General features: G+C 39.6%; 1 protein-coding gene across 2 annotated transcripts; it reads left to right on the top strand.

Moving 5' to 3' along the window:
* The first annotated feature begins 3890 nt into the window (after positions 1-3890).
* LOC140739305 (CCR4-NOT transcription complex subunit 7-like) lies at positions 3891-23540 on the top strand. Of its 2 annotated transcripts, XM_073067472.1 has the most exons (7): positions 3891-4030; positions 8728-8874; positions 10137-10330; positions 11402-11563; positions 13011-13155; positions 14919-15029; positions 22054-23540. In XM_073067472.1, the coding sequence occupies exons 2-7, from the start codon at positions 8761-8763 to the stop codon at positions 22183-22185; spliced, it is 858 nt and encodes a 285-aa protein (XP_072923573.1). In that variant the 5' UTR covers positions 3891-4030; positions 8728-8760; the 3' UTR covers positions 22186-23540. The 2 variants fall into 2 exon arrangements, with proteins under 2 accessions (XP_072923573.1, XP_072923574.1); XM_073067473.1 differs by lacking the exon at positions 14919-15029.
* The last annotated feature ends 28 nt before the right edge of the window (positions 23541-23568 follow it).

The raw sequence follows: 23568 nt of genomic DNA on the forward strand, positions 1-23568 counted from the left end.
CAGTAGCCTGGGTACTTCTCATCTGGTCCCAGTGACTTAACCAACTTGATGCTTTCCAAAAGCTCCAGCACATCCTCTTTCTTAATATCTACGTGCTCAAGCTTTTCTGTCCGCTGTAAATTGCCAAAATCTTTTTCCATAGTGAATACTGAAGCAAAGCATTCATTAAGTACCTCTGCTATCTCCTCCAGTTCCATACACACTTTTCCACTGTCACACTTGATTGGTCCTATTCTCTCATGCCTTATCTTCTTGCTCTTCACATACTTGTAGAATGCCTTGAGGTTTTCCTGAATCCTGTCCGCTAAGGCCTTCTCATGGCCCCTTCTGGCTCTCCTAATTAAGCACCTTCCTGCTAGCCTTATAATCTTCTAGATCTCTATCATTACCTAGTTTTTTGAACCTTTTGTAAGTTTTTCTTTACATCTTGACTAGATTTACAACAGCCTTTGTACACCACAGTTCCTGTACCCTACCATCCTTCCGTCTCATTGGAATGTATCTATGCAGAACTCCACGCAAATATCCCCTGAACATTTGCCACATTTCTTCCATATGTTTCCCTGAGAACATCTGTTCCCAATTTATGCTTTCAAGTTCCTACCCAATAGCCTCATATTACCCCTTACTCCAATTAAACACTTTCCTAACTTGTCTGCTCCTATCCCTCCCCAATGCTATGGTAAAGGAGATAGAATTGTGATCACTATCTCCAAAATGCTCTCCCACTGAGAGATCTGACACTTGACCAGGTTCATTTCCCAATATGTACAGCCTCTCCTCTTGTAGGCTTATCTACATATTGTGTCAAGAAATCTTCCTGAACTCACCTAACAAACCCCACCCCATCTAAACCCCTTGCTCTAGGGAGATGCCAATTAATATTTGTCAAATTAAAATCTCCCACCACAACCACCCTGTTATTACACCTTTCCAGAATCTGTCTCCCTATCTGCTCCTCGATGTCCCTGTTACTACTGGGCGGTCTATAAAATACACCCAGTAGAGTTGTTGACCCCTTCCTACTTCTAATCCACCCACAGAGTCTCTGTAGACAATTCCTCCATGACTTTCTCCTTTTCTGCAGCCGTGATACTATCTCTGATCAACAGTGCCACACCCCCACCTCTTTTGCCTCCCTCCTTGTCCTTTCTGAAACATCTAAAGCCTGACACTGTAAGTAACCATTCCTGCCCCGAGCCATCCAAGTCTCTGTATTGACCACTACTGGTCTATGCTCTGAACTCATCCGCGCTGTGTTCATAATACAGTACTCCTTGCATTAAAATAGGTACATCTGAAACCATCGGTCTGAGCGCGTCCGTTCTTGATTACCTGCTTATCTTCCCTCTCGCACTGTCTACAAGCTTTCTCTATTTGTGAGCCAACCGCATCTTCCTTCGTCTCTTCAGTTCGGTTCCCAGCCCCCTGCAATTCTAGTTTAAACTCTCTCGGATAGCCTTAGCAAACCTCCCCACCAGGATATTGGTGCCCCTGGGATTCCAATGCAGACCATCCTTTTTGTACAGGTCATACCTGCCCCAATGATCCAGAAATCGGAATCACTGCCCTCTGCGCCAATCCCTCAGCCAGACATTTATCCTCCACCTCATTCTATTCCTATACTCACTGTCACGTGGCACAGGCAGTAATCCCGACATTGCTACCTTTGAGGTCCTGCTTCTCAACTTCCTTCCTTTTTCTTTTTACAATATTTTTATTCAGAAGAAGAAAAAAAGATTTACAGAGTGCAACACATAGATACATCTCAACATAACTTGTGTACATTCATATATTGTGATAAAATTGATCAAAATGTTATAGCATAACACATAAAGGTATACCACTCTGTAATCAAAAATTTAAAGATAGGTCATACATTATAAAAGAAATTTTTTATATAAAAAAAGTCAACCCCATACCAATTACCAAAGAAAAAAGCTGATGGATGATAATGGATAAATTAGAAAAGAAAACATACTCGCTTAAGAAGAGAAGATAAAAATATACATAAAAGTCTGTGCACTGTTAAACTTTATAAATTGGAAAAGTAATTTAGGAAAGGTCCCCGGATATCATAAAAAGATTGTTTCAAATTTAAGACTGAGCAGCGGATCTTTTCTAAATTTAAATTAGACATAATATCACGTAGCCATTGAAGATGTGTAGGAGGGGTAAACTCCTTCCATTTAAGCAAGATTGCTCTCCTTGCTAAAAGAGAGGTAAAAACTAAAACCTGTAGGTTAGAAGTATTTAAAGTTATATCTTCATCTGCAATAATACCAAACAAGGCATTAAGGGGATTTGGGTCAAATTGGACGCTAAAAAGTTGTGAGAAGGCATGGAATTCTTCCCGCCAAAACTTTTCAATTTTAGGGCAAAACCAAAACATATGAATTAAAGAGGCATCAGCAGAGTTGCATTTATTACAAAGTGGAGAAACCTACTTTGATTCTTTAGATTCAATTTTAACATCTTATATTTGGAATAATAAGCAAGCTCGTTTAAGTAAAGTTTACCTACAAAGAAATAAAGAGATGGGTGGATTAGCCCTACCCAATTTTAGGTTTTACTATTGGGCTGCCACTATAAGGAATATTACTTTCTGGTCTTATTATATTTATCGTAAAGATTGCCCATCATGGGTCTCCTTAGAAGTTAATTCTGTAAAAAATTCCTCTATTGTCTCTCTTCTTGGATCATATTCTTCTTTTTCAGCAAATAACATAACAGATAACATAATTGTTAAGCAAACTTTAAGGATTTGGTCTCAATTTAGGAAATTTTTTGGTTTAGCGATTTTTTCATTATCATCTCCCATTCTCCTTAATTCTTTTTTTTATCCCTTCCATGACTGACAAAGTCTTTAGGGATTGGGATGAACTAGGTATTAAGTGTTTTTGGGACCTGTTTATTTCAGGATCTCTTGCTTCATTTGACCAATTGTCAACTAAATTTGCACCCACAAAATCACATTTTTACAGATACCTTCAAATTAGAGATTTCCTACGTTTCCAATTAACTATTTTTCCTATAGGTCCTGATAAAAATTTACTGGACGATCTTTTAAATTTGAAACCTTTTGTTAATGGTTCTATTACCGGTATCTATAACTTGTTGATTGAATCTAGACAAGACTTTTTAGATAAAATAAAAAAAGCTTGGGAGGATGAATTTCTGATGATAGATGGAATAAAATTCTTAAACGGGTTAATAAATCATCTTTCTGTGCTCGTCATTCTCTTCTACAATTTAAAGTGGTTCATAGAGTTTACATTTCTAAACAGAAGCTGTCCAGTTTTTATCCGAATGTTTCTCAACTTCCTTCCTAACTCGTTGTAATCTGTTTTCAGGACCTCCTCCCTTTTCCTACCTATGTCGTTGGTACCAGTATGTACCATGACCTCTGGCTGTTCACCTTCCCACTTCAGGATATTGTGGACGCGATCTGAAACACCCCGGACCCTGGGAGGCAAACAACCATCCGCGTTTCTTTCCTGCGTCCACAGAATCGCCTGTCTGACCCCCTGACTATAGAGTCCCGTATCACTACTACCTTCCTCTTCCCTCCCCTCCACAGGGCCAGACTCTGTGCCACTGTTGCTTCCCCCAGGTAGGTCCCCCTCCCAACAGAACTCAAACAGGTGTGGAACTGGAATCCACTGAACAGTCTCATTGAGCTTGACAACAAAGAAGCTACGTTGGAAAACCTGCTAATTTATTTGTTTAATTATAATCTAATTAACAAGGTGAGCGACATTTAGTACTTTGACTCGTTAAGCCGAATAGCCTAACTCAGCTCCTACGTCTTGCTGTACACTAAGCGATTAATGAATGATTGACGTGTCGCTTGGTTTGTGGCCCCGCCTTCTTCTGACTGCGCACGCGCTTTTTGTTGGGTTTAATAATTTGTTCCGGGCGTCTGGGATATTGTCGAAATTGGGGAGATGATGAAAGGAATTTGTTGGTAGCCATTCTACGTGCTTTGAGAATCAGTGGGTTAATTGCACACAGGGTTTACGGCTGGCAGGTAAGTGCATGCGGAGGTTGCATTGTTGCTGGAGGCTGGTTTGAGAGCCCTGGGAGAAGCGGGAATGGTCACATTACTCCCGAAGGAGCGATCCGGACTGGCTCCGGCCCGCTTTTGGAAACACTCCCACCGGTTCCCGAGAGCAACGCAGATGAGTCGGCTGCGCCAACATCTAACGTGTTTTACTTAGCATTTTAAATAACTGCTCTTCTTTTGGGCCTAACGTTGCTGATACATATCCTCCTCTAAATGTGTTACATGTGTATGAACTTATCCCAGATTGCTCAGAAAAAGAATGGTGTGCTTTAACAGTTACGTTTTATGGAAAGCCTCTGCCATATCGGTATACGTATTCTGATCCATCGTGGAATCTATTTTGTAAAATGCACTATTGGAACCAGAATAATAAATGCTGGACATGATCAGATCTGCACGTAACTTCTTGCTTGAATTAGTTACTATTTTATATACCGTTGAAAGTCTTTTTGGCCGCGCACGTGTAAGGTCATTTCTTGTATAGTTTGTATCAGCTGTGGGTGCAAGGGCGGCTTTTTTCATTTGAGTTGGAAAATTGGTTATTTGCCCCGCTGAAGACGAGTTTTAAAAACAAGGCTGGCGTTTCGTGCATGAATTATTTGCATCGGCAGAAGTGACGTCTTTTGGACGAGGTTTTAAAATCTGCTTGAAATGCCAACGGACAATTTCAAACAAGAGTGAACGGAAGAAATGTTAATTCTGGGTGCATGGCTAATATTTTTTCAATTAACGTTGGATGAAAGTAAGTGATGAAACGAGTATAATGGTGTCCTGGAAAGGATAGCAAAAGCACTTACAGTACAGTATAGTACCTGAATTTCTACAGGAAATGCTGGGCTGTGAATCTAGTGCTGAGAATTAGGAATGGATTTGATCGATTTTTTTCAAATAATAAAGACCTGATGGCCTGAATGGCTGCCTCCTACGATGCAAATTTTCTACAGTTTTTCAGATTTGAAGTTCAGTCTGGTAAATTTGATTGTTTTTGGGTACTGAGGAGTGTGGTAGAACGAAGGGAGCTGGGAATGCAGGTCCATAATTCGTTGAAAGTGGCATCACAGGTAGATAGATTTGGAAAGAAAGCCTTTGACACATTCGCCTTCATATTGAGTACAAGAAATAGGGTACTATAAGACATTATGAGGCCTAATTTGGATATTGAGTGCAGTTTTGGTCACCTACCTACAGGAAAGAGGTATATACAGTGGCATGCAAAAGTTTGAGCACCCCGGTCAAAATTTGTTACTGTGAATAGCTAAGCAAGTAAAAGATTCTGATTTCCAAAAGGCATAAGGTTAAAGATATGACACATTTCTTTAATATTTTAAACGAGATTACTTTTTTATTTGCAACACGAGTGAATCTGCAGATGCTGGAAATAAATAAAAACACAAAATGCTGGCAGAACTCAGCAGGCCAGACAGCATCTATGGGAGGAGGTAGTGACGACGTTTCGGGCCGAAACCCTTCATCAGGGTTGTCTGGCCTGCTGAGTTCTGCCAGCATTTTGTGTTTTTATTACTTTTTTATTTCCATCTTTTACAGTTTCAAAATAGCTAAAAAGGAAAAGGGCCAAAGCAAAAGTTTGGGCACCCTGCATGGTCAGTACTTAGTAACACCCTCTTTGGAAAGTATCACAGCTTATAAATGCTTTCAGTAGCCAGCTAAGAGTCTTTCAATTCTTGTTTGGGGGATTTTCGCCCTCTCTTCCTTGCAAAAAGCTTCTAGTTCTGTGAGATTCTTGGGCCATCTTGCATACACTGCTCTTTTGAGGTCTATCCACAGATTTTCGATGATGTTTAGGTTGGGGGACTGTGAGGGCCATGGCAAAACCTTCAGCTTGTGCCTCTTGAGGTAGTCGTTTGTGGATTTTGAGGTATGTTTAGGATCATTATCCTGTTGTAGAAGCCATCCTCTTTTCATCGTCAGCTTTTTTTTTTAAACAGACAGTGTGATGTTTGCTTCCAGAATTTGCTGGTATTTAATTGAATTCATTCTTCCCTCTACCAGTGAGATGTTCCCCGTGCCACTGGCTGCAACAGAGGCCCAAAGCATGATCGATCAATCCACCCCCGTGCCTAACCATTGGAGAGGTGTTCTTTTCGTGAGATTCTGCACCCATTTTACTCCAAACATACCTTTGCTCATTGTGGCCAAAAAGTTCTGTTTTAACTTCATCAGTCCACAAGACTTGTTTCCAAAATACGTCAGGCTTGTTTAGATGTTCCTTTACAAACTTCTGACGCTGAATTTTGTGGTGAGGATGCAGGAAAGATTTTCTTCTGATGACTCTTCCATGAAGGTCATATTTGTGTGGGTGTCTCTGCACAGTAGAACAGTGCACCACCACTCCAGAGTCTGCTATATCTTCCTGAAGGTCTTTTGTAGTCAAATGGGGGTTTTGATTTGCCTTTCTAACAATCCTGTGAACACTTCTCTCAGAAAGTTTTCTTGGTCTTCCAGACCTCCACTGTTCCTGTTAACTGCTAGTTCTTAATTACAATACGAACTGAGGAAATGGCTATCTGAAAACACTTTGCTATCTTCTTATAGGCTTTTCCTGCTTTGTGGGCATCATTTATTTTAATTTTCAGAGTGCTAGGCAGCTGCTTAGAGGAGCCCATGGCTGCTGATTGTTAGGACAAGGTTTGAAGAGTCAGGGTATTTTTAAAGCTTTGAAATCACCTGGCCTTTTCTAACGATGACAAGCCATAGCCCTGACAAGCTGATTAAGGTCTGAGACCTTGGTAAAAGTTATCTGAGAGCTCAAATCTCTTGAGGTGCCCAAACTTTTGCATGCTGCTCCTTTCCTTTTTTTTAAAACTCTAAAATTGTGCAAAACAAAAATAATACACTAATCTTAAAATGTTGAAAAGCGTTTCATCTTTAACTTAATGACTTGGAGATCAGTTCATCTTCTACTCACTTAACTATTCACAGTAACGGAAAATTTGATCAGGGTGCCCAAACTTTTGCATGCCACTGTAAGGTTGAAAGAGTACCGAGAAAATTTGCAAGGATGTTGCTGGGTCTGGAAGACCTGAGTTAAGGAAAGATCGAATAGGTTCGGACTCTGTTCCTTGGAACGTAGAAGTTTCAGAGGAGTTTGATAGAGGTATACAGAATTGATGGGTATACGTAGGGTAAATGCAAGCAGGATTTTTTCACTGAGATTGGGTGGAACTACATCAGAGGTTGTGGGCTAAGGTGAGAATTGAAATGTTTAAGGGGGAACATGAGGGGGAAACTTTTCACTTGGAGGTCAGTGGGAGTGTGGAGTAAGCTGCCTACGCAAGTGGTGCATGTGAGCTCAATTTCAATGTTTAAGTAAAGTTTGGATAGGTACATGGATGGTTGAAGTATGGAGGGCTATGGTCCCTCTCAGATAACTTTTACCAAGGTCTGAGACCTTAATCAGCCTGTCAGGGCTATGGCTTGTTCATGGTCATCGTTAGAAAAGGCCAGGTGATTTCAATGGGAGTAGGCAGTTTAAATGCTTTGGACTAGATGGCCAAGGGACCTGTTTCTTTAGTCTACTTTTCTATGACTAACAACATCCACTATCCTTTGAGGAAATAACAGGCATCATAGACAAAGAAAACCTTGTGAATCAAGGTTTCCCCTGAAGGAAACCATGCCGAACTTGGTCTTTTCTACAACATTCTCCAGGGCACTGTCATTTAAAGTGCAAGTGCTGCCCCGGCTTAATTTAACAAAATGCAACGCTTAACAACTACCCAAGTAAAAAATTTAATTTACCATTCCTTCACCCAGTTTCCCAATTATTCAAGATCTTGTTGTAACCTTGGATAACTTTTTCACTATCCACTTTTCCAGCTGGTTTTGTGTCATTTGCAAATTTACCAATCATGACAACATTGTTATCCAAATCGTTAATATAAATGACAAACAACAGAGGGTCTAGCACTGATCCTTGCAGCACACCAGTATGAGGGAAAACCTCTCTGCTGGCACCTTCTGACTCCTACTGCTAAATCTACTTTGCATCCGGTTGGCAAGCTCACCCTGGATCCCATGTGATTTAATCTTCCCAGGGCCTTGTAGGCAATGTTTACTACTCTGCCCTCGTCAAATATCTTGGTCAGCTCTTGTGGGGGGTGGGGCCAGGGGGGTGAGGAATACTGAATCAAATTCATGAGAGGTCTTTCTACGCACAAATCATAACAAAAAATACTAAAGACAATGGAGATCTGAAATCGAGAAAAAGTGCTGGAGAAAGTAAGCAGCTCGGCCACATCAGTGCTAAGAGAAATAGTAAATGTTTCACACCTGAACCCTTTCATCGAATGAGAGAAACCAATTAGTGTAGATAGCTGAGAAGGTGGGGGAAGTCAGTGAATGGATCAAAAGGAATTTCTCTGATGGGTCAATTAAGCTTTTATTGTCTGTGTAATATGTTGCTAATATTATAATGTATTGTCTGCCGTACTGGGAAGAAAATCAACAGTGAGCAAGAATGACCAGTCCTGATGAAGTCAGAAAGAAATGGGGATTCACCTAAAGATATTGTTTGATATTTATTTTTGCAGACTGCAATGCGCACGTACATTTTTTTCAAAGAAGTTCTGTTCCTAAACATCTTAGAAATGGAATAGAAAAATCTTGTATTTAGTTTAAAAATGCATATTTTTATTTTCCAGACCACATTAGCCCACTATAGCAATCTATTCAAAATGCCAGCTGCAGAAGACCACAGTCAGGTAATCCGTGAGGTATGGGCAAATAATCTGGAAGAAGAAATGGGACAAATTCGTCTAATTATTCAGAAGTACAACTATATTGCCATGGTAAGTTATTTTTGAACCATGTGGAAGTGTTTTACTTCTGACTGCCTGATATCTTACTGTAAATGGAGTGGAGGAGAAAAAGCTGAGAATGAATAGAAGAAAGTATTGCAGTTTGACGTACAAGTATAAGGTGGCCTCTGATAATTTGAATTTTGGGGATATTTGGACACTATAAAAATCAAGAATTATTGTGCAAGAAAGTGGCATGATGTTGAATGGTGAGATACATATGAATGTTCTGATAGCCTTTATTGCTGATTCAATTTAAGGAGCAATGAGGTACAAGTTGCAGGCACTGTTTTGTGTTAAAGTAATGAGTAGGGTCCTGCAAATTCCTAATTAGTTAGGAAAAATGTTTGAGGATATCTTATTGAAAATATGTAATGTAGAAATAAAGCACAAACAAGAAAACTTCACTTTGAAGTTGAGAAGGAAGAATGTTTTATTGATTTTTACATATTCGGTTTAATGCAACAATTAATCAAAAAATTTGGTGTTTTTTCACAACCATAAATTGACTTCACAGTCCATGAAGTGCTATTTCACCTGAAAGATGGCATCACTGACTGTAAAGAACTGAATTATTTATGCAAAGTTCTGTGCTGGGGTTTAAGTTGATATGATCGCTGACAGAGGCTCAACTAAAAATATAACTACTTGGAACCATATATTTAAGTAACTGGTAGAAGAATTAAAGTGGAATTGAAGATCTCTTTATGCCTGGAGTAATGGGTCCAAAATACATAGCATGTGGATGCTGGAATTTAAATAAAAATTACTGGAACTGCTGAGTAGATTAGATTTGTTTATTAATCACACATACAGTACATCAAAACATAGTGAGCTGCTTTGATTGTAATAACAAACAATACAATCTGAAATGTGCTGGGGGCAACCCACAAGTATTAGCAAAGTTTCATAACAGCATCTGAAGAGAATTGATTTTTCAAGTTGTTAACTTTTCAGGTATTGTTAAGTATCTGACTATCTCCAATGTTTTGTTTTTTTTTGTCGTTCAGGCATTCTCTGTACATGGTTCTCCATTATCACATTGTCCATTGCTGGCTACTCATTCCTCAGTCGTCAGTTCTGCAGAGGTGCCATCAAAACATAGAGGAGTCATTGACATGAAATGATGACAAGCGCTACCTGGCCTCTTGAGGGTTTATGACATTCTGTTTCTATTTCAGATCTCCAGCACATGCAGTGTTTATTTTTATTTTTGTAGATCATCAGTGTTTCTTTTTGTTTTGTTTTTCTAGGATACAGAGTTTCCTGGTGTTGTGGTAAGACCTATTGGAGAATTTCGAAGCACTGTAGATTACCAGTACCAACTCCTACGATGTAATGTGGACTTGTTGAAAATCATCCAGCTAGGCCTGACATTCATGAATGAAAAAAACCAGTATCCTCCAGGAATCTCAACTTGGCAGTTCAACTTCAAATTCAACCTCACGTATGTATCATAAATTCTGCCAAATCCACTTCTTTTTTGGCCTTTTATAATGTACACCCATCTCTCATATAAACTTGGTATTTTGCTGGTCTTAATTTTATTATACTCTTACCTGCCTAAGATTTATGAATTGAACTGTAGTTCACTCGGGCTTTATAAATTTATGGTTTTATATTCTGTGTTTTTGCCCGTTCTTTCTTGTTGCCATTTGTGTGATTTTTTTTTTTGCACGTGGAGGGGTTTGATGTTCTTGTTACCATTTGCACGATCTATTTTCTTTTCGCATGTGGGGTTTCATCTTGATGCCATTTGTGCAATCTGTTTTTTTGTGTGTTGGGAGGAGGTTGATGTTTTTCTTTGTTTTGTGGTTGTCTGGAGAAGACTAATCTCAGAGTTGTATATTGCATACATACTTTGGTAATAAATGTACCTTGAACTTTGACTATTATTCGACAAGCCATTTGACTATCCGTTTATGACTCCTTTCGTCCTATCCCAAAATTCTTGCAATCCCTGGATAATGGTCAGAAGGAATACCTCATTTCTCCCCTCCCCTTCCCTGGACAGCTGTGAATTGTGGTAGCTAATTACTGCTTTGTTTGAGCTTGATAAATATGTTACATATTTGACTTGTACACAGTCCCATGTTGATTTATGTGATTAATAATAGAAAAGCTAAACTTTGGAAATATTGAGAGTGCCCAAGTGGACTTTGACTTGTATTTTATTTCTCTTAAAGTGATCCAGCTTTAAATCTTATTTTAAAACAAGCGGTTCTTGTGGGATTTTGCAACAGTAAAATTTTCCCCACTGTTGTAACCTTAAAGGGTTAGGTAATTTTATTTTTAAAATTAGAAGAGATACGTTGACTTTTGGGGAGAAGGAAGTAGGCGAATGGGGTTGAGAGGGATAAGTCAACCATGGTGGAATGTGGAACAGATTCAATGGACTGAAGGGCCAAATTCTGCTCCTGTGTCTTATGAGCTTTGATTTCTATGGTTTGGTCATTGATAACTGTATAGCTTACAACTGGAGGAAAAGAATCCTTTTCAAGATCCTTTTGTTTTATAGGGAGGATATGTACTCTCAAGAATCAATAGATCTGCTGAGGACTTCAGGGCTGCAGTTCAAAAAACATGAAGAAGAAGGGATTGAAACCTCTTACTTTGCAGAGCTGCTCATGACGTCTGGGGTTGTCCTTTGTGATAATGTTAAGTGGCTTTCATTTCACAGGTTGGTGCTTACAAAGTTAATACGTATTTGGAAATTCAGTTTAGTATTTTGAACCAAGTTTAAGTAAATTCACTTCCAGTTAAAGGTAAAGCTCTATTTTTGTGATAGTAAATTTTCCAAAGTCCCTTTCCAAACAGGTCTGCAGTTTTTCAATGCAGTGAATTTCCCCTCATGTCTGAAATTAAAACGCTTTCAAAATTTGAATAGTGTTTCTTTTTTGGTAGCTTACCTTATTCAGAACTAACCCAAATTACCATTCCCTGGAACTGCCTCTACTTGAATCATCAGTCACTCTCGTATTGTTCTGCTTCATTATAAAAGAGAGGATCCCTCAAGAAAGGAATAGTTTACAATTTCAGGAATTATACTGAGGAAGTATTCTGTATGAAGTGTTTTCATTAAGCTGTGAATTCCTTTTCATTTAATAAAAGATGCCAAAGCTTTTTTACAGGAGCCTTAAAAAAGGAAAAAATAACATCTGCCCCAATATACCTTGTCATTGAAATAACAAAGGTGCAAGTTTTATAACAAAATTTAAAAAAAGAAGAGTAGGAGGGAATTCAAGATTTTAAGATTCACATAACTGAAGGAACAGCCTCCGTTAATGCAGCAATAAGTTAGAGAAGTTAACGAACAGAACCGGATACAAGGTTGATAGGGCTGGAAGAGTTTAAGGGTCAGTATGTTGCTTAATTGGAAGCCAGTATAGTGAGCCAGTGGATGCTAAATCACTGATATTGATCATTTTCCTGGGTTGATCATTACTAGAATGGTACAAGGGATGAAAGAGTTGCATTTATGCAATGTAATTTAATAGTTGAAGAAAAGCAATAGCTGATGGATTTCTCCCATCAACTATGGATTTCTGCACCCTTTGGGGAAAGTATTGGGGAGCCAGGAAAGACGGAATCTTGGTTTAGTAACACTGGCATACGCTGCGAAATTTGTTAACTTTGCGGCAGCAGTACAATGCAATACATGATAATAGAGAGAAAAAGAAAATTATGAATTATAGTATGTTAAATAGTTAAATAAGTAGTGCAAAAAAAAGGAAATTTAAAAAAAAAAAGTAGTGAGGTAGTGTTCATGGGTTCCATGTCCATTCAGAAATCGGATTACAGAGGGGAAGAAGCTGTTCCTGAATCATTGAGTGTGTGCCTTCAGCCTTCTGTACCTCCTTCCTGATGGTAGAACTGAGGAGAGGGCACGTCCTGGGTGGTGGAGATCCTTAATGATGGACGCTGCCTTTCTGAGGCAACTTTCTGAGAGAGTCAAAGTTCTGAGTGAACTTTGCATCAAAAATCACATTGAAAATAAATATCACTGATAGGTTTGTTTTTGAATATTTAAGTTTTGAAAATTTTCATCCTGTTCTGAGGAAAATGTCTTTAAAATTTGAATTATATCCTGAACATTTCATTAAGAATGAATATTGTTTTTATTGCAGTGGTTATGACTTTGGCTACTTGATTAAACTTCTAACCCACTCACGACTGCCTGAAGAAGAGCAAGAATTCTTTGACATCCTACATTTGTTCTTTCCAGCAATCTATGATGTGAAATATCTGATGAAAAGCTGCAAAAACCTAAAGGTACTTATTTTAAAGCTGAACATAAGTTGCATGTTTTCTTGCTGTGCTGGTTATGAAATTAAACAATGTTAAGGGACATAATCATTAAGAGATGTTAAATTAGCAAGTTCACTTTTAATCTTGCTGAAATCATGTAGATTCACAAAATAAGATTAGTGTTTGTATATATTTGCAAGTCGGCATTTTAACACGAGGGGAAGGATCAGAATCAGGTTTATTATCACTGACGTAAAATTTGTTGCTTTGCAGCAATAGCATGATGCAAGACATAAAAAAATTAAGTCGCAAAATTAAATAGTGCAAAAGAGGAATAATGAAATAGTGTTTATGGACTGTTCAGGAATCTGATGGTGGACTGGTTTTGGTATGGCCTAGTATAGTGGTCGCCAACCCTTCAATCGCGATTGATTGGTTGATCTTTGAGACTTTCCCAGTAGATCCCGAAAGAAAAATAAATACACAAATACTGTTGAGAGATTGTTTCTGGGTTGCAGGGTTATAGTTCCGTTCTTTCTGCCCAGGGTGCATGTGTGTAGCTCCCCCGCACTACACAGTGTACTTCAGTGGTCCCTAACTACCGGGCCGCAAGGGAACGCTGCACCTTTCCTCATTCCCTGTCACGCCCACTTTTGAACTTGAACGCACGTGAGGTCATCAGTCGCCTAAACGCAGTGACACCCTCGCGCCAGGGATCACTGGGTGGCCTCTTGCGGCCAGCGGGAAGTGCCGTTGATACTGGCCTGGAGTGTGGACAGATGGGCGCCGCCTCTAAACCTGTTTACCACACTGAATGTTTGTGGGGAACCCGGTGCTAAAATATTCGCAGATGACCTAATTCGGGCTCAGGGTTTCGTAAGTAGCAGAGCAGCTACTGCGCTGCGATCTACTGAAACAAACTTTTGTTGGCCGATAGATCCTACAAGGGGGGCGGGTGCACGCCGTGTTGCACTCCTCGTTCGGTCGGTCGCTTTCTCTGGACTGGAATCACTGCGGCCCTGGTACGGGAATCTCCGGCCCTGACCTTGTCCTCTCACCCCACCCATGACCAGCTGCACCTGGCCAAGGTGTCTGGCAGTGGGTGGGCTTGGAGGCTGGAGTTCAGGCTGGGAGGCTGTCTAATGAGGCAATGAAGCCCTCAAAACTGCTTCGGCACTTTGAGTCCAAGCACCCTGCACTTAAAGACAAGCCCGCTGAGTTTTGTGAGTGGAAAAAACATGAGCAAGTGTGACGGAAGCTAAGTGCCGAGAGTCGAGAAAACTAAATAGTGGAATAGACTGGACATAAGGAACCTGCTTCAAGTATCACTGTATTCCAATTGTATTTAACAATCCCCCCCCCCCCCGCCACCTATCAGCTGGTCCGCAAGAATATTGTCAATATTAAACCGGTCCACGGTGCAAAAGGGTGGGTACCCCTGGTGTTCATACATTATTTCTACTTCCGGGTTGCGGGGTTTTACTTCCAGTCTTTTCTGCCCCGGTGCACATGTGTGTAACTAATCGATTTGGGGGTTGATCTTGCCTTTCACTAAGGCTGAGGTAGGGGATCTTGGGCTTAAAAAGGTTGGTGACCACTAGCCTAGTATGTAAACACCAATATCCTTAAACGGAAGAGTCTACAAAAGGTAGTCTGATTCTCAATTTGCAGCAGCAGGCTGGCAAAACGATTTGTAGGTCTGTTTTCTCGGTCAGTGATTGAACTGCTTAAGCCATTCAGACTGAAAATTAGCAGCCAATTTTAAGAGTTAATGGATTTCTCCACAGGGCGGTCTTCAAGAAGTTGCTGAACAGCTTGAGTTGGAGCGAATTGGGAGACAGCACCAGGCAGGCTCAGACTCACTTCTGACAGGCATGGCTTTTTTCCGAATGAGGGAGGTATGAAAATTACTCCTGTCATGAGAATTAAAGCAAAAAATAAATTGATCATACTTCTACTGCCCTCACAGTGCATATGTACAAAGCTATGCAAGGAATTAAACACAAGATATTATTTGTGAAAAGATAGTGCCTTTTCAAAGGCAAATAAAGAGAGGATGGAGATGGATGTCTTTCCACCACGTGCTTAAAATTGAAATCCAAATTAACCCGCACTGGAAATGATTTTTTTTTTAAAAAACAGCTTGCATACAGGAAATGATGTTCATTCAAAATGTATTGCATCTCTAGAGGCCAGAACACTCCCCACATGATATCTGTGGGATGTCAAACTTAATGACTGAAACAAAAAATCAAATGATCTAAGTGTTTGACGAAAGAAGGATAGACTCAGAGATTGGGCTTGGAAACAGTTTTAAGCCTGATTTATACTTCTGTGTTGCATCTACGCTGTAGGGTGACGTGCACCTCCCCAAAATGTAACTTGCGCGTCACGCAGACTGCAACAACTGTGATTGGTCCACTTGGTAGCATCGCATTTCCTCCTACGCATTTCCGGTCGGTTGCTGCTTCTCCACCATGTCTGTACACTGATGCGAAATAGATGAACCAAGTCGTCAAATCTACCTGCCGACATGCGAAAATGTTTGAAATGCATTTCCTTGTCCATGTCTCTGAGGGCCCGCTCTGTTGCTTGGTAGAAGTTTTTGTGGCGAGTGAAAAGGAAAGGGAGCTACCCAATTGCTTGACTCGCCTTTGTTCATGAATCGAAGGAGGGTGCTGGCTTATGATCATCATCTGAGTGACAGAAGACCAGCTTGCCTAAATCTGGTTAAGCAGAGGCAAGTATATCAGGGTGCTTGGTTTGCTTACCTGCAGTCAAGTCAAGTCACTTTTTTATTGTCATTTCGACCATAACTGCTGGTACAGTACACAGTAAAAAGAGATGTTTTTCAGGACCATGGTGCTACATGAAACAGTACAGAAACTAGACTGAACTACGTAAAAACAACATAGAAAAAAACTAGACTACAGACCTACCCAGGACTGCATAAAGTGCACAAAACAGTGCAGGCATTACAATAAATGATAAACAAGACAATAGGCACAGTAGAGGGCAGTAAGTTGGTGTTAGTCCAGGCTCTGGGTATTGAGGAGTCTGATAGCTTGGGGGAAGAAACTGTTACATAGTCTGGTCGTGAGAGCCCAAATGTTCCGATGCCTTTTCCCAGACGGCAGGAGGGAGAAGAGTTTGTATGAGCGGTGCATGGGGTCTTCATAATGCTGTTTGCTTTGCGGATGCAGCGTGTAGTGTAAATGTCTGTGATGGCGGGAAGAGACCCCGATGATCTCAGCTGACCTCACTATCTGCTGAAGGGTCTTGCGATCCGAGATGGTGCAATTTCTGAACCAGGCAGTGATGCAGCTGCTCAGGATGCTCTCAATACAACCCCTGTAGAATGTGATGAGGATGGGGGGTGAGAGATGGACTTTCCTCAGCCTTTGAAGAAGGTAGAGACGCTGCTAGGCTTTCTTTGCTACGGAGCTGGTGTTGAGGGACCAGGTGAGATTCTCCGCCAGGTGAACACCAAGAAATTTGGTGCTCTTAACAATCTCTTCCAAGGAGCCATCGATGTTCAGCAGGGAGTGGTTGCTCTGTGTCCTCCTGAAGTCGTCAACCATCTCTTTTGTTCACATTCAGAGACACGTTGTTGGCTTTGCACCAGTCCGTTGGACGCTGCACCTCCTTCTTTCATACAGATTCCACTTTCACAGGGTCTGAAACCAGGACATGAGTCTTTAATGCTGTAACAGTGGGCAGATGAGCACCATCAAGGCAGACTTCACCTGTTGTGACCCAACCCAGGTCCAGTCGTCAGGCATGAGGTGCATTGTGCTGACCATTGCACGGTTCACATAATACGTTACGTACACGGATGGTGTCTGCCAAGCAACAGGAGAATCTCAGCAGAAGAGTTAAATGTGGGGGGAGGGGGGGGGTCTTGTCAGCCATGGTGTTAAGATGTGAATGACTGCTTGTAACTTTAGGAGTTGGAATTTCAGCCCTGTTACTGGGATATGGTTACACTCAGTGAGGGTTGGCAAGGTTAAGCAGACTCCCCTCCTACTGAATCCACAACAAATCCACTGGCTCTTTCTCTGACAACTTCTGATGTTTCAGACATATCTTAAGAGCGTATGGGGAAACAGAACTTTGAATACTAAATATGTCGAAGAATGTTGATTTTTGCTAAAAACACATTTCTCTGATCATCTAATGTCACATATGCCTTTTTTTTTGCTGAGGATGTTGGCTGGACATATTTTAGAACAGAATTTGCCTTGGACCCCTATCCCATATACCTCTGTGCATGAGGAGGTAGCTACGTCTGATGCATGCTGAGCTGGCTCCCCGCTGTGCTCTGCTGGGATGTGCTGGAACCAGTAGTAGACCCAGGTGCTGGTCATTGTTGCACTCAGTATAGTGTATGATAACTTTACAATTCTTTTGCTTAGTGTGCTGTTGAAACACGATACTTGAAACATATTGAGTGCTCCTGTAGAAAGTGCTCCAGTCTGCAAGTGTTTTTTCTCTGAATCCTCTGTATTTCCTTAAGGAGTGAGGTTTCTTTTGGACAAGGAATTTCTATTGGGGTTACAGTGATTGGGGTTTTTGGTTTTCAAAGATTTAGAGTACATTTACTATCAAAGAATATTTAAATTATACACCTTGAGATTTGTCTGCTTACAGGCAGCCACATGCTTTTGATGGAGAATGAGGTTATTGTCAGAAAGCAGACACCTGAAAGTGCAATACTAGGGTCATTTCGCATTTCTGCGTGGTGGTAGAACGAAAATGGCAGATAGGTGGCATGATGCTTCATTTTAAACTTAAACCCTCCGGTTATCCACTGTTCTTTAATGTTGTTCAGTAGTTTCTCCACTATATAGGGTTTATTCCTCTCACTGGGCCCCAGTAGGCAACCCTTTTTGTTTTTTTGCAGCTTGCAGTTCTGACAACAGATCTACAAACTCCGGTAGCTTCCACAGTTCTTTGTGAGAGGTTTTGAAAATTATTGAGTCTGCTGAAGGGAGATTGTTTGATTGTCTCTGGAGAGTCACAGAATTGGTCCATCCTCTTGCCACAGCACTTGTAAACCCGTAGCTGGATTACTAATGTGAACTGCCACAACCCTTGCATGTTGTCGTGACTTCCTGCCAAGCCACTTGCAGAGAAGGTCTAGCTCTTCGCTAGGTTTGACATTTAGTCCTTGCATGGGTTTGCAACAACTTGACTTCCAAGACTGATAACTAGCAGACTAGTTGTTGGCCACTTTTAGTCCCACTGTGACTAGGTCTCGATAAGCCAGCTACCAAATCAAATCTAATGCACCTGGGGCTTCTGAATGAGAACGTCGTGGAGACTGGTTTGGTAAATGTGTGTCCTGGGATAGATGGATATTCAGTCTGCCCATGTCTGTGCAGATGGGATTGGCATCAGTAGCAATTCCTGACTCAGGTGTTTGCTATAGTGGGATTGCAGAGATGACTCTTTGCAGTATACAGGGACTGTGCTTTGCACCTTGGCCCCTGAGGAACACTGTTTTGTTTGGCTCTATGCATGGATATTAGTGTATGGTTGAACAATAATTAAACTTGAACTTGTCCACACGTTTCAAGTTAATAAAAGAACAGTAGTTGGCAGCTTATCTGGGGAAAGGAGGACTCTGATCTGAAAACCACTGCTCTCTGTGGCTATACCCACTCATGGGGAAGGCTTTTTGAGTAAACCCTGTGGGGTGGGGGAGGGGGGGGAGACCTGTAATGCTGCTGGTGCTAAACAGCTGTTCCTTTTGATTTATCATCTGTGTGGACGGGGGGGTGCCTGCTGCATGCTGGACAGCTTGCTCTCCGTAGCATACTGGCTTGACTTGAGCATCACATAGACGGCTAAGACGCAACATCCATGGTCGACCCCAACCAATAGCAGGCCTCAACTATTGGTTTAATCTGCACTGCTCAAAGAAATACCAATTTCAGTGGACTGTTGAGACTTTATTGGAAAGAAGATCTTCTGGGACCATTTGTACTAATGTTAAGATTACTGTTGCCCAGTTATAAATCTTACAAGTTGAATGCCACACCATCAAAGCACACAGAAATCATGCATTTGAATGATCTCCTTAGTGGCACAATAAAAATATTTCAGTTGGGTAACTCTTTGACCTGATTGTGACCTCAGTAATTTAACGTGAGTTTATTAGAATCTAATCTTGTCTGTGAAATAGTCTGCGGGAATGAGCCTAGTAAGACACTTGCACAATGGTGAAAGTTTGTTACATATTTATACCATACCATCTAGATTTATGTGTCCCTACAAATATATTTACATTTGCAAATGTTGGTAGAAATTTTGACAAAGGAGCCTCATTTTGATGGACATACTAGATGATTATTTAATAGGTGGGTTGTCCTTTAACTTGTGGGTTTGAAATTTTTGTTCCAGCTCAATTTGAGGCAAAGTATTTTCTTAATCTAGCCTTGATGATCTGATGTTCTAGTCTAGGAATTTTGAACTGGAGGATTTTGGTTCAAAGCAAAAAAAAAACTTTACATCTTTTGGCATTTTTTCTTTACAGACAAATAAAAAGTGCTACATTGTATATTTTCCTAACACAGTTGACCAGTCTTGACTGAAATAAATCAAGATTTTTTTAACAGTAAATATAGTGCTACAAAATTGTAACCTATTTTTGCTCTGCATTTGGGTTTATGGAATTTATAGCCAAAAATACATTTTGATGTATTTAGTAAGATGCTGTGGCTGTTGTGACAGCAAAGTATGACTGATTCCGTTTGTAGACTCGCCACTATCTAAGTCAGCTACTGCTTCATTCACCTTTGCCCCTGCTGAGGCAGTCAGCTTCACGCTCTTCCTTGAGTGCACTTAATACAGCCTCTCTCCATGTCTGTCTGAGCTTTTTCTATTTGCCTCTCAACTTTGCGCTTGGCATAAGTCACTGTCATTCTTGCTGCTTTAGGTTCGTGCTGCTAATGTGGATTTGGCGATCAATGTTGCTTGACATTGTCAGCAGTGGCATTCAGACACTTATCCAGTTTGCAGGTGATGCCTTTGAAGACCAGTTATCTTTTCACTCTGCTGCCCTCGCAGTGCGTGTGTACAAAATGAGATCTTACTCGTGAAAAGATATTGCTGTCTCAAGGGCAAATTGTCTTTCTGTCATGTACTTTAAATCTAATCCCAAGTAACTTGTGCAGGAAAGGGTATTTAAAAAAAAAAAAAAAAAAAAAAAGTTTATGTACAAGAGGTAATGTTCATACAAAATGTACTGCACCTCTAGAGACCAGAACAATACTGTTAACTGTGTCCAAATATTGGAGACTTGAGAGACATGTTTTGCTGTTATGTTTTTTTTCCCTAGCTTTCCAATTTTATGCCTGGAGTTCCTGAGTATTGCATTAGATATAATTTTAATCTCTTAGATGGAGACCCAGTAAAGAAGAGAATTTTGTGCTTTATGGCACTTTTCTCTTGCCTTAAGTAGATTCTAGCTTCTTTGTTCCATGCATAGAAACAATAATATTACTCCATGGAGAGCCAACACGATTTTATGAGCTCTGCTGTCTGTAGACAACTTTAGTTTAAACTGTTGCTGTGCGATGCTCAAATGGAACAACTAGCAAAGCAACGTATCCAAATTAGTACTTTTCATGTACTTTATTTAGTTCTGTGAAATTGCTTCTGGACAGATTGAACAGAATATAAATAACTGAATTGACACTAGCAAATAATAATCAGCTGAAGCATACCTATACTTTCAGTCCTTTCTCATGAAATTAAGGAAAAATTATTTTCCTATTTATAAGTCACATCTAACGGGATGTGTATATAACTCTGTACAAGTGGTTAATTTACTGCAAGAAGTGGTGACTGGTTATTATACTTGTCCTCCAAGGTCATTGACCAAGTTCATTATCACTTCAGGAAAGTGTCATTTTGTTAAACCTTTGGATTTTATTGTACAGAAACACCATAATTGTACAGATGTCTAAAGAGCTGGGGGTTTATTAGCATCATAAATCAGGAAATGATCCTTGTTTGATTTAAACCTTGTATTAGTATATTTGAGCCTTTGGATTAGAGTGGAGCGTGCAATGTGCAGTTGCCCAGAGGTTGGTAAAGAGACCATTGATTTATTTATATACATGACTTGGATTTAAGTGCACAGTTTCTAGATTTTTAGATGATACATAAGGTGAAGTTTATTTGTGAACTATGAGGATAATATGAGATAGATGGCAGATGAAATTTAACGCTGAACAATGCGAAGTTTTATATTATAATAGGGAAATGAGAAGAGGCAAAATAAACTAAAGGGCACATTATTCGAACAGACATCTGGGGATATGTGCCCGAGTATTGAAAAGTGCAAGGAAGTTGAGAAAGAGATTAAAAAGAAACAATTCTGAGCTTATTTATGTGCCAAGAGTAAGGGAGTCATGATGAACTACAAAACATTGATTTGGCCACAACTGAAACATTCTGACTAGTTCTAGATGGACACTTTAGAAAAGGTGGAAAGCTTTGTAGAGGGTATTTAACATTCACTGAATGAGTCCAAGGCAATGGAGTTTTGTTATATAGACAAATGGGAGAAGCCATGGTTGTTATCAATAACAGTAATGAAAAGGGCTTCTGAAAGAGCTGTTTTAAAATTGTGAAGGATGCATGCAGAATAAAAGGGCAGAAAAGTGAAGAACCAAGGAACACAATGAAGTTTTGCAAAAGAAATTAGAGTTACATTAGGAAAAACTTCTATACTTCTAGATTTGATGGGACAAATTGCCACCACCTGTTTGTAGCCATTTTGAGATCTCATTCTTTTTTTATATATATATATATAAATGTGATTGTTCCTGAACTGTGCCATACAGATTTTGAATTCCTGGTATTGGTGGCGACTACAAGCCCATCCTTAATATTTGTGCTTTTATTTTTCAGTTATTTTTTGAAGACAACATTGATGATACAAAGTACTGTGGACATTTATATGGCCTTGGGTCGGGTTTAACTAACAACCATAATGGGACAGCTGGTATATCGGAAGAAGAAACCAACATCAAACAACACTGACCTTCGCTGAGATATTTTACCAACTTTGTTTTTAACAGACATTTTAATACAGAATGAATGTTATTCTCTTTGCACAATTTTTGGAAATATTTGGCTGAATATTTTAATAAGACTGGACATTCAATGTATAAAACATTTATAAATGTTATCCTGCAGTCTTTTTTTTAGATAAATTGAAGTCATAGAAGGGAAGCCAAGGTTGATGTTAATCTGCCAAGAATTGGTGGAGATCTTTCAGTTTTTTGCTGAAATGCTTATTTTCTGTTTTACTTCTCTTACCAACTCATTTTTCCCCTTGACCAGATTAGTTTTTATGGTGTACTGAGTCTTAACACCATTAACGTTTGCAAAATTGGGCATTTATGAGAATTGTTTGCCTATCCATGCCTAAACACATTCATTGTCTTGAGTGGTAAACTGTTAAGGGTGAAAAATGGCCTCAGCACTAGAATTTTCATTGGATTAATGTTTATCTTGCAATACAGTATTCACAAAATTATTCAGTGGCATTGAGGGTGACATTTATGTGTCTTGAAAGAGAAACTGCAGACCAGCAGCAATATAGAAATCTGAAATTGTCGTTGTTCTATTCAATTGGTTTAAAAAGTAAAATGCAAGAAAATCAACTGTGAATTTAACGTGTCTTGGATGGTTACTGATCTTCAACATGAACGGGTTTATTTGAAAGTAGGTATTCCATTTTTTTATTAGAAACCTGTTATAGATGCTAATACACTCAAAAGAAAATAATGAGCATTTTTGTGTCAGTACTTAACAAAACTGTAGTTCTTGTTTTCATCAAATACAAATAACACTGCAAATGTGCATTATCATTCAGACTGTTTATATCCTAAATCTGAAAGTGATAGATAACACTAGGTTGAGCCCGATCTTCCATTATGACATGAATTAGGTGGCAAGATAAATGATCTGTTTTGTGTTGGTTAATTGCTCCATTAATAATATCACGAATCTTAAATTGATCCATCATAAATTAATGAAATATCACAGCTTGTCATAGGTCAAAATTTAATAATGTTAATTTTACTGTGTGACGAATATGCTTGTAGATTTTAATAGTTGAGAGAAGTCTCTTAAGTATTTTTAATTATAAATGCTTAATTTACTTTGGCTCATAAAACGAATCTTCCTGTAAAATGTTGTTTTAAGACTCGGTGCTTGATATGAGATTGGAGTCAATTGGTTTTGTGAACCTTCCTCCACTGATCTACCTTGTAACTAATTTGTAATTATTTTAATACTGCAAGCCAAGCTATCCATCTTTTTCAACAAAAAAATCCAGAACCTATGTATTTTAAATAAGTTTGTAAATTAAATATTTGTTCTTTCATGGACTTGATGTGTAAACGTGATATATTAATA

The sequence above is a fragment of the Hemitrygon akajei genome, chromosome 15 (assembly GCF_048418815.1).
Source record: "Hemitrygon akajei chromosome 15, sHemAka1.3, whole genome shotgun sequence".
Taxonomy (NCBI): domain Eukaryota; kingdom Metazoa; phylum Chordata; class Chondrichthyes; order Myliobatiformes; family Dasyatidae; genus Hemitrygon; species Hemitrygon akajei.

Excerpts from the sequence above, each read along its gene's own strand:
- LOC140739305 (XM_073067472.1), top strand. The coding sequence starts at position 8,761 with ATGCCAGCTGCAGAAGACCACAGTCAGGTAATCCGTGAGGTATGGGCA. Across the intron at positions 11,564-13,010 it reads AAGTGGCTTTCATTTCACAG|TGGTTATGACTTTGGCTACT; the intron begins GTTGGTGCTTAC and ends TTTTTATTGCAG. Across the intron at positions 15,030-22,053 it reads CTTTTTTCCGAATGAGGGAG|TTATTTTTTGAAGACAACAT; the intron begins GTATGAAAATTA and ends TTTATTTTTCAG.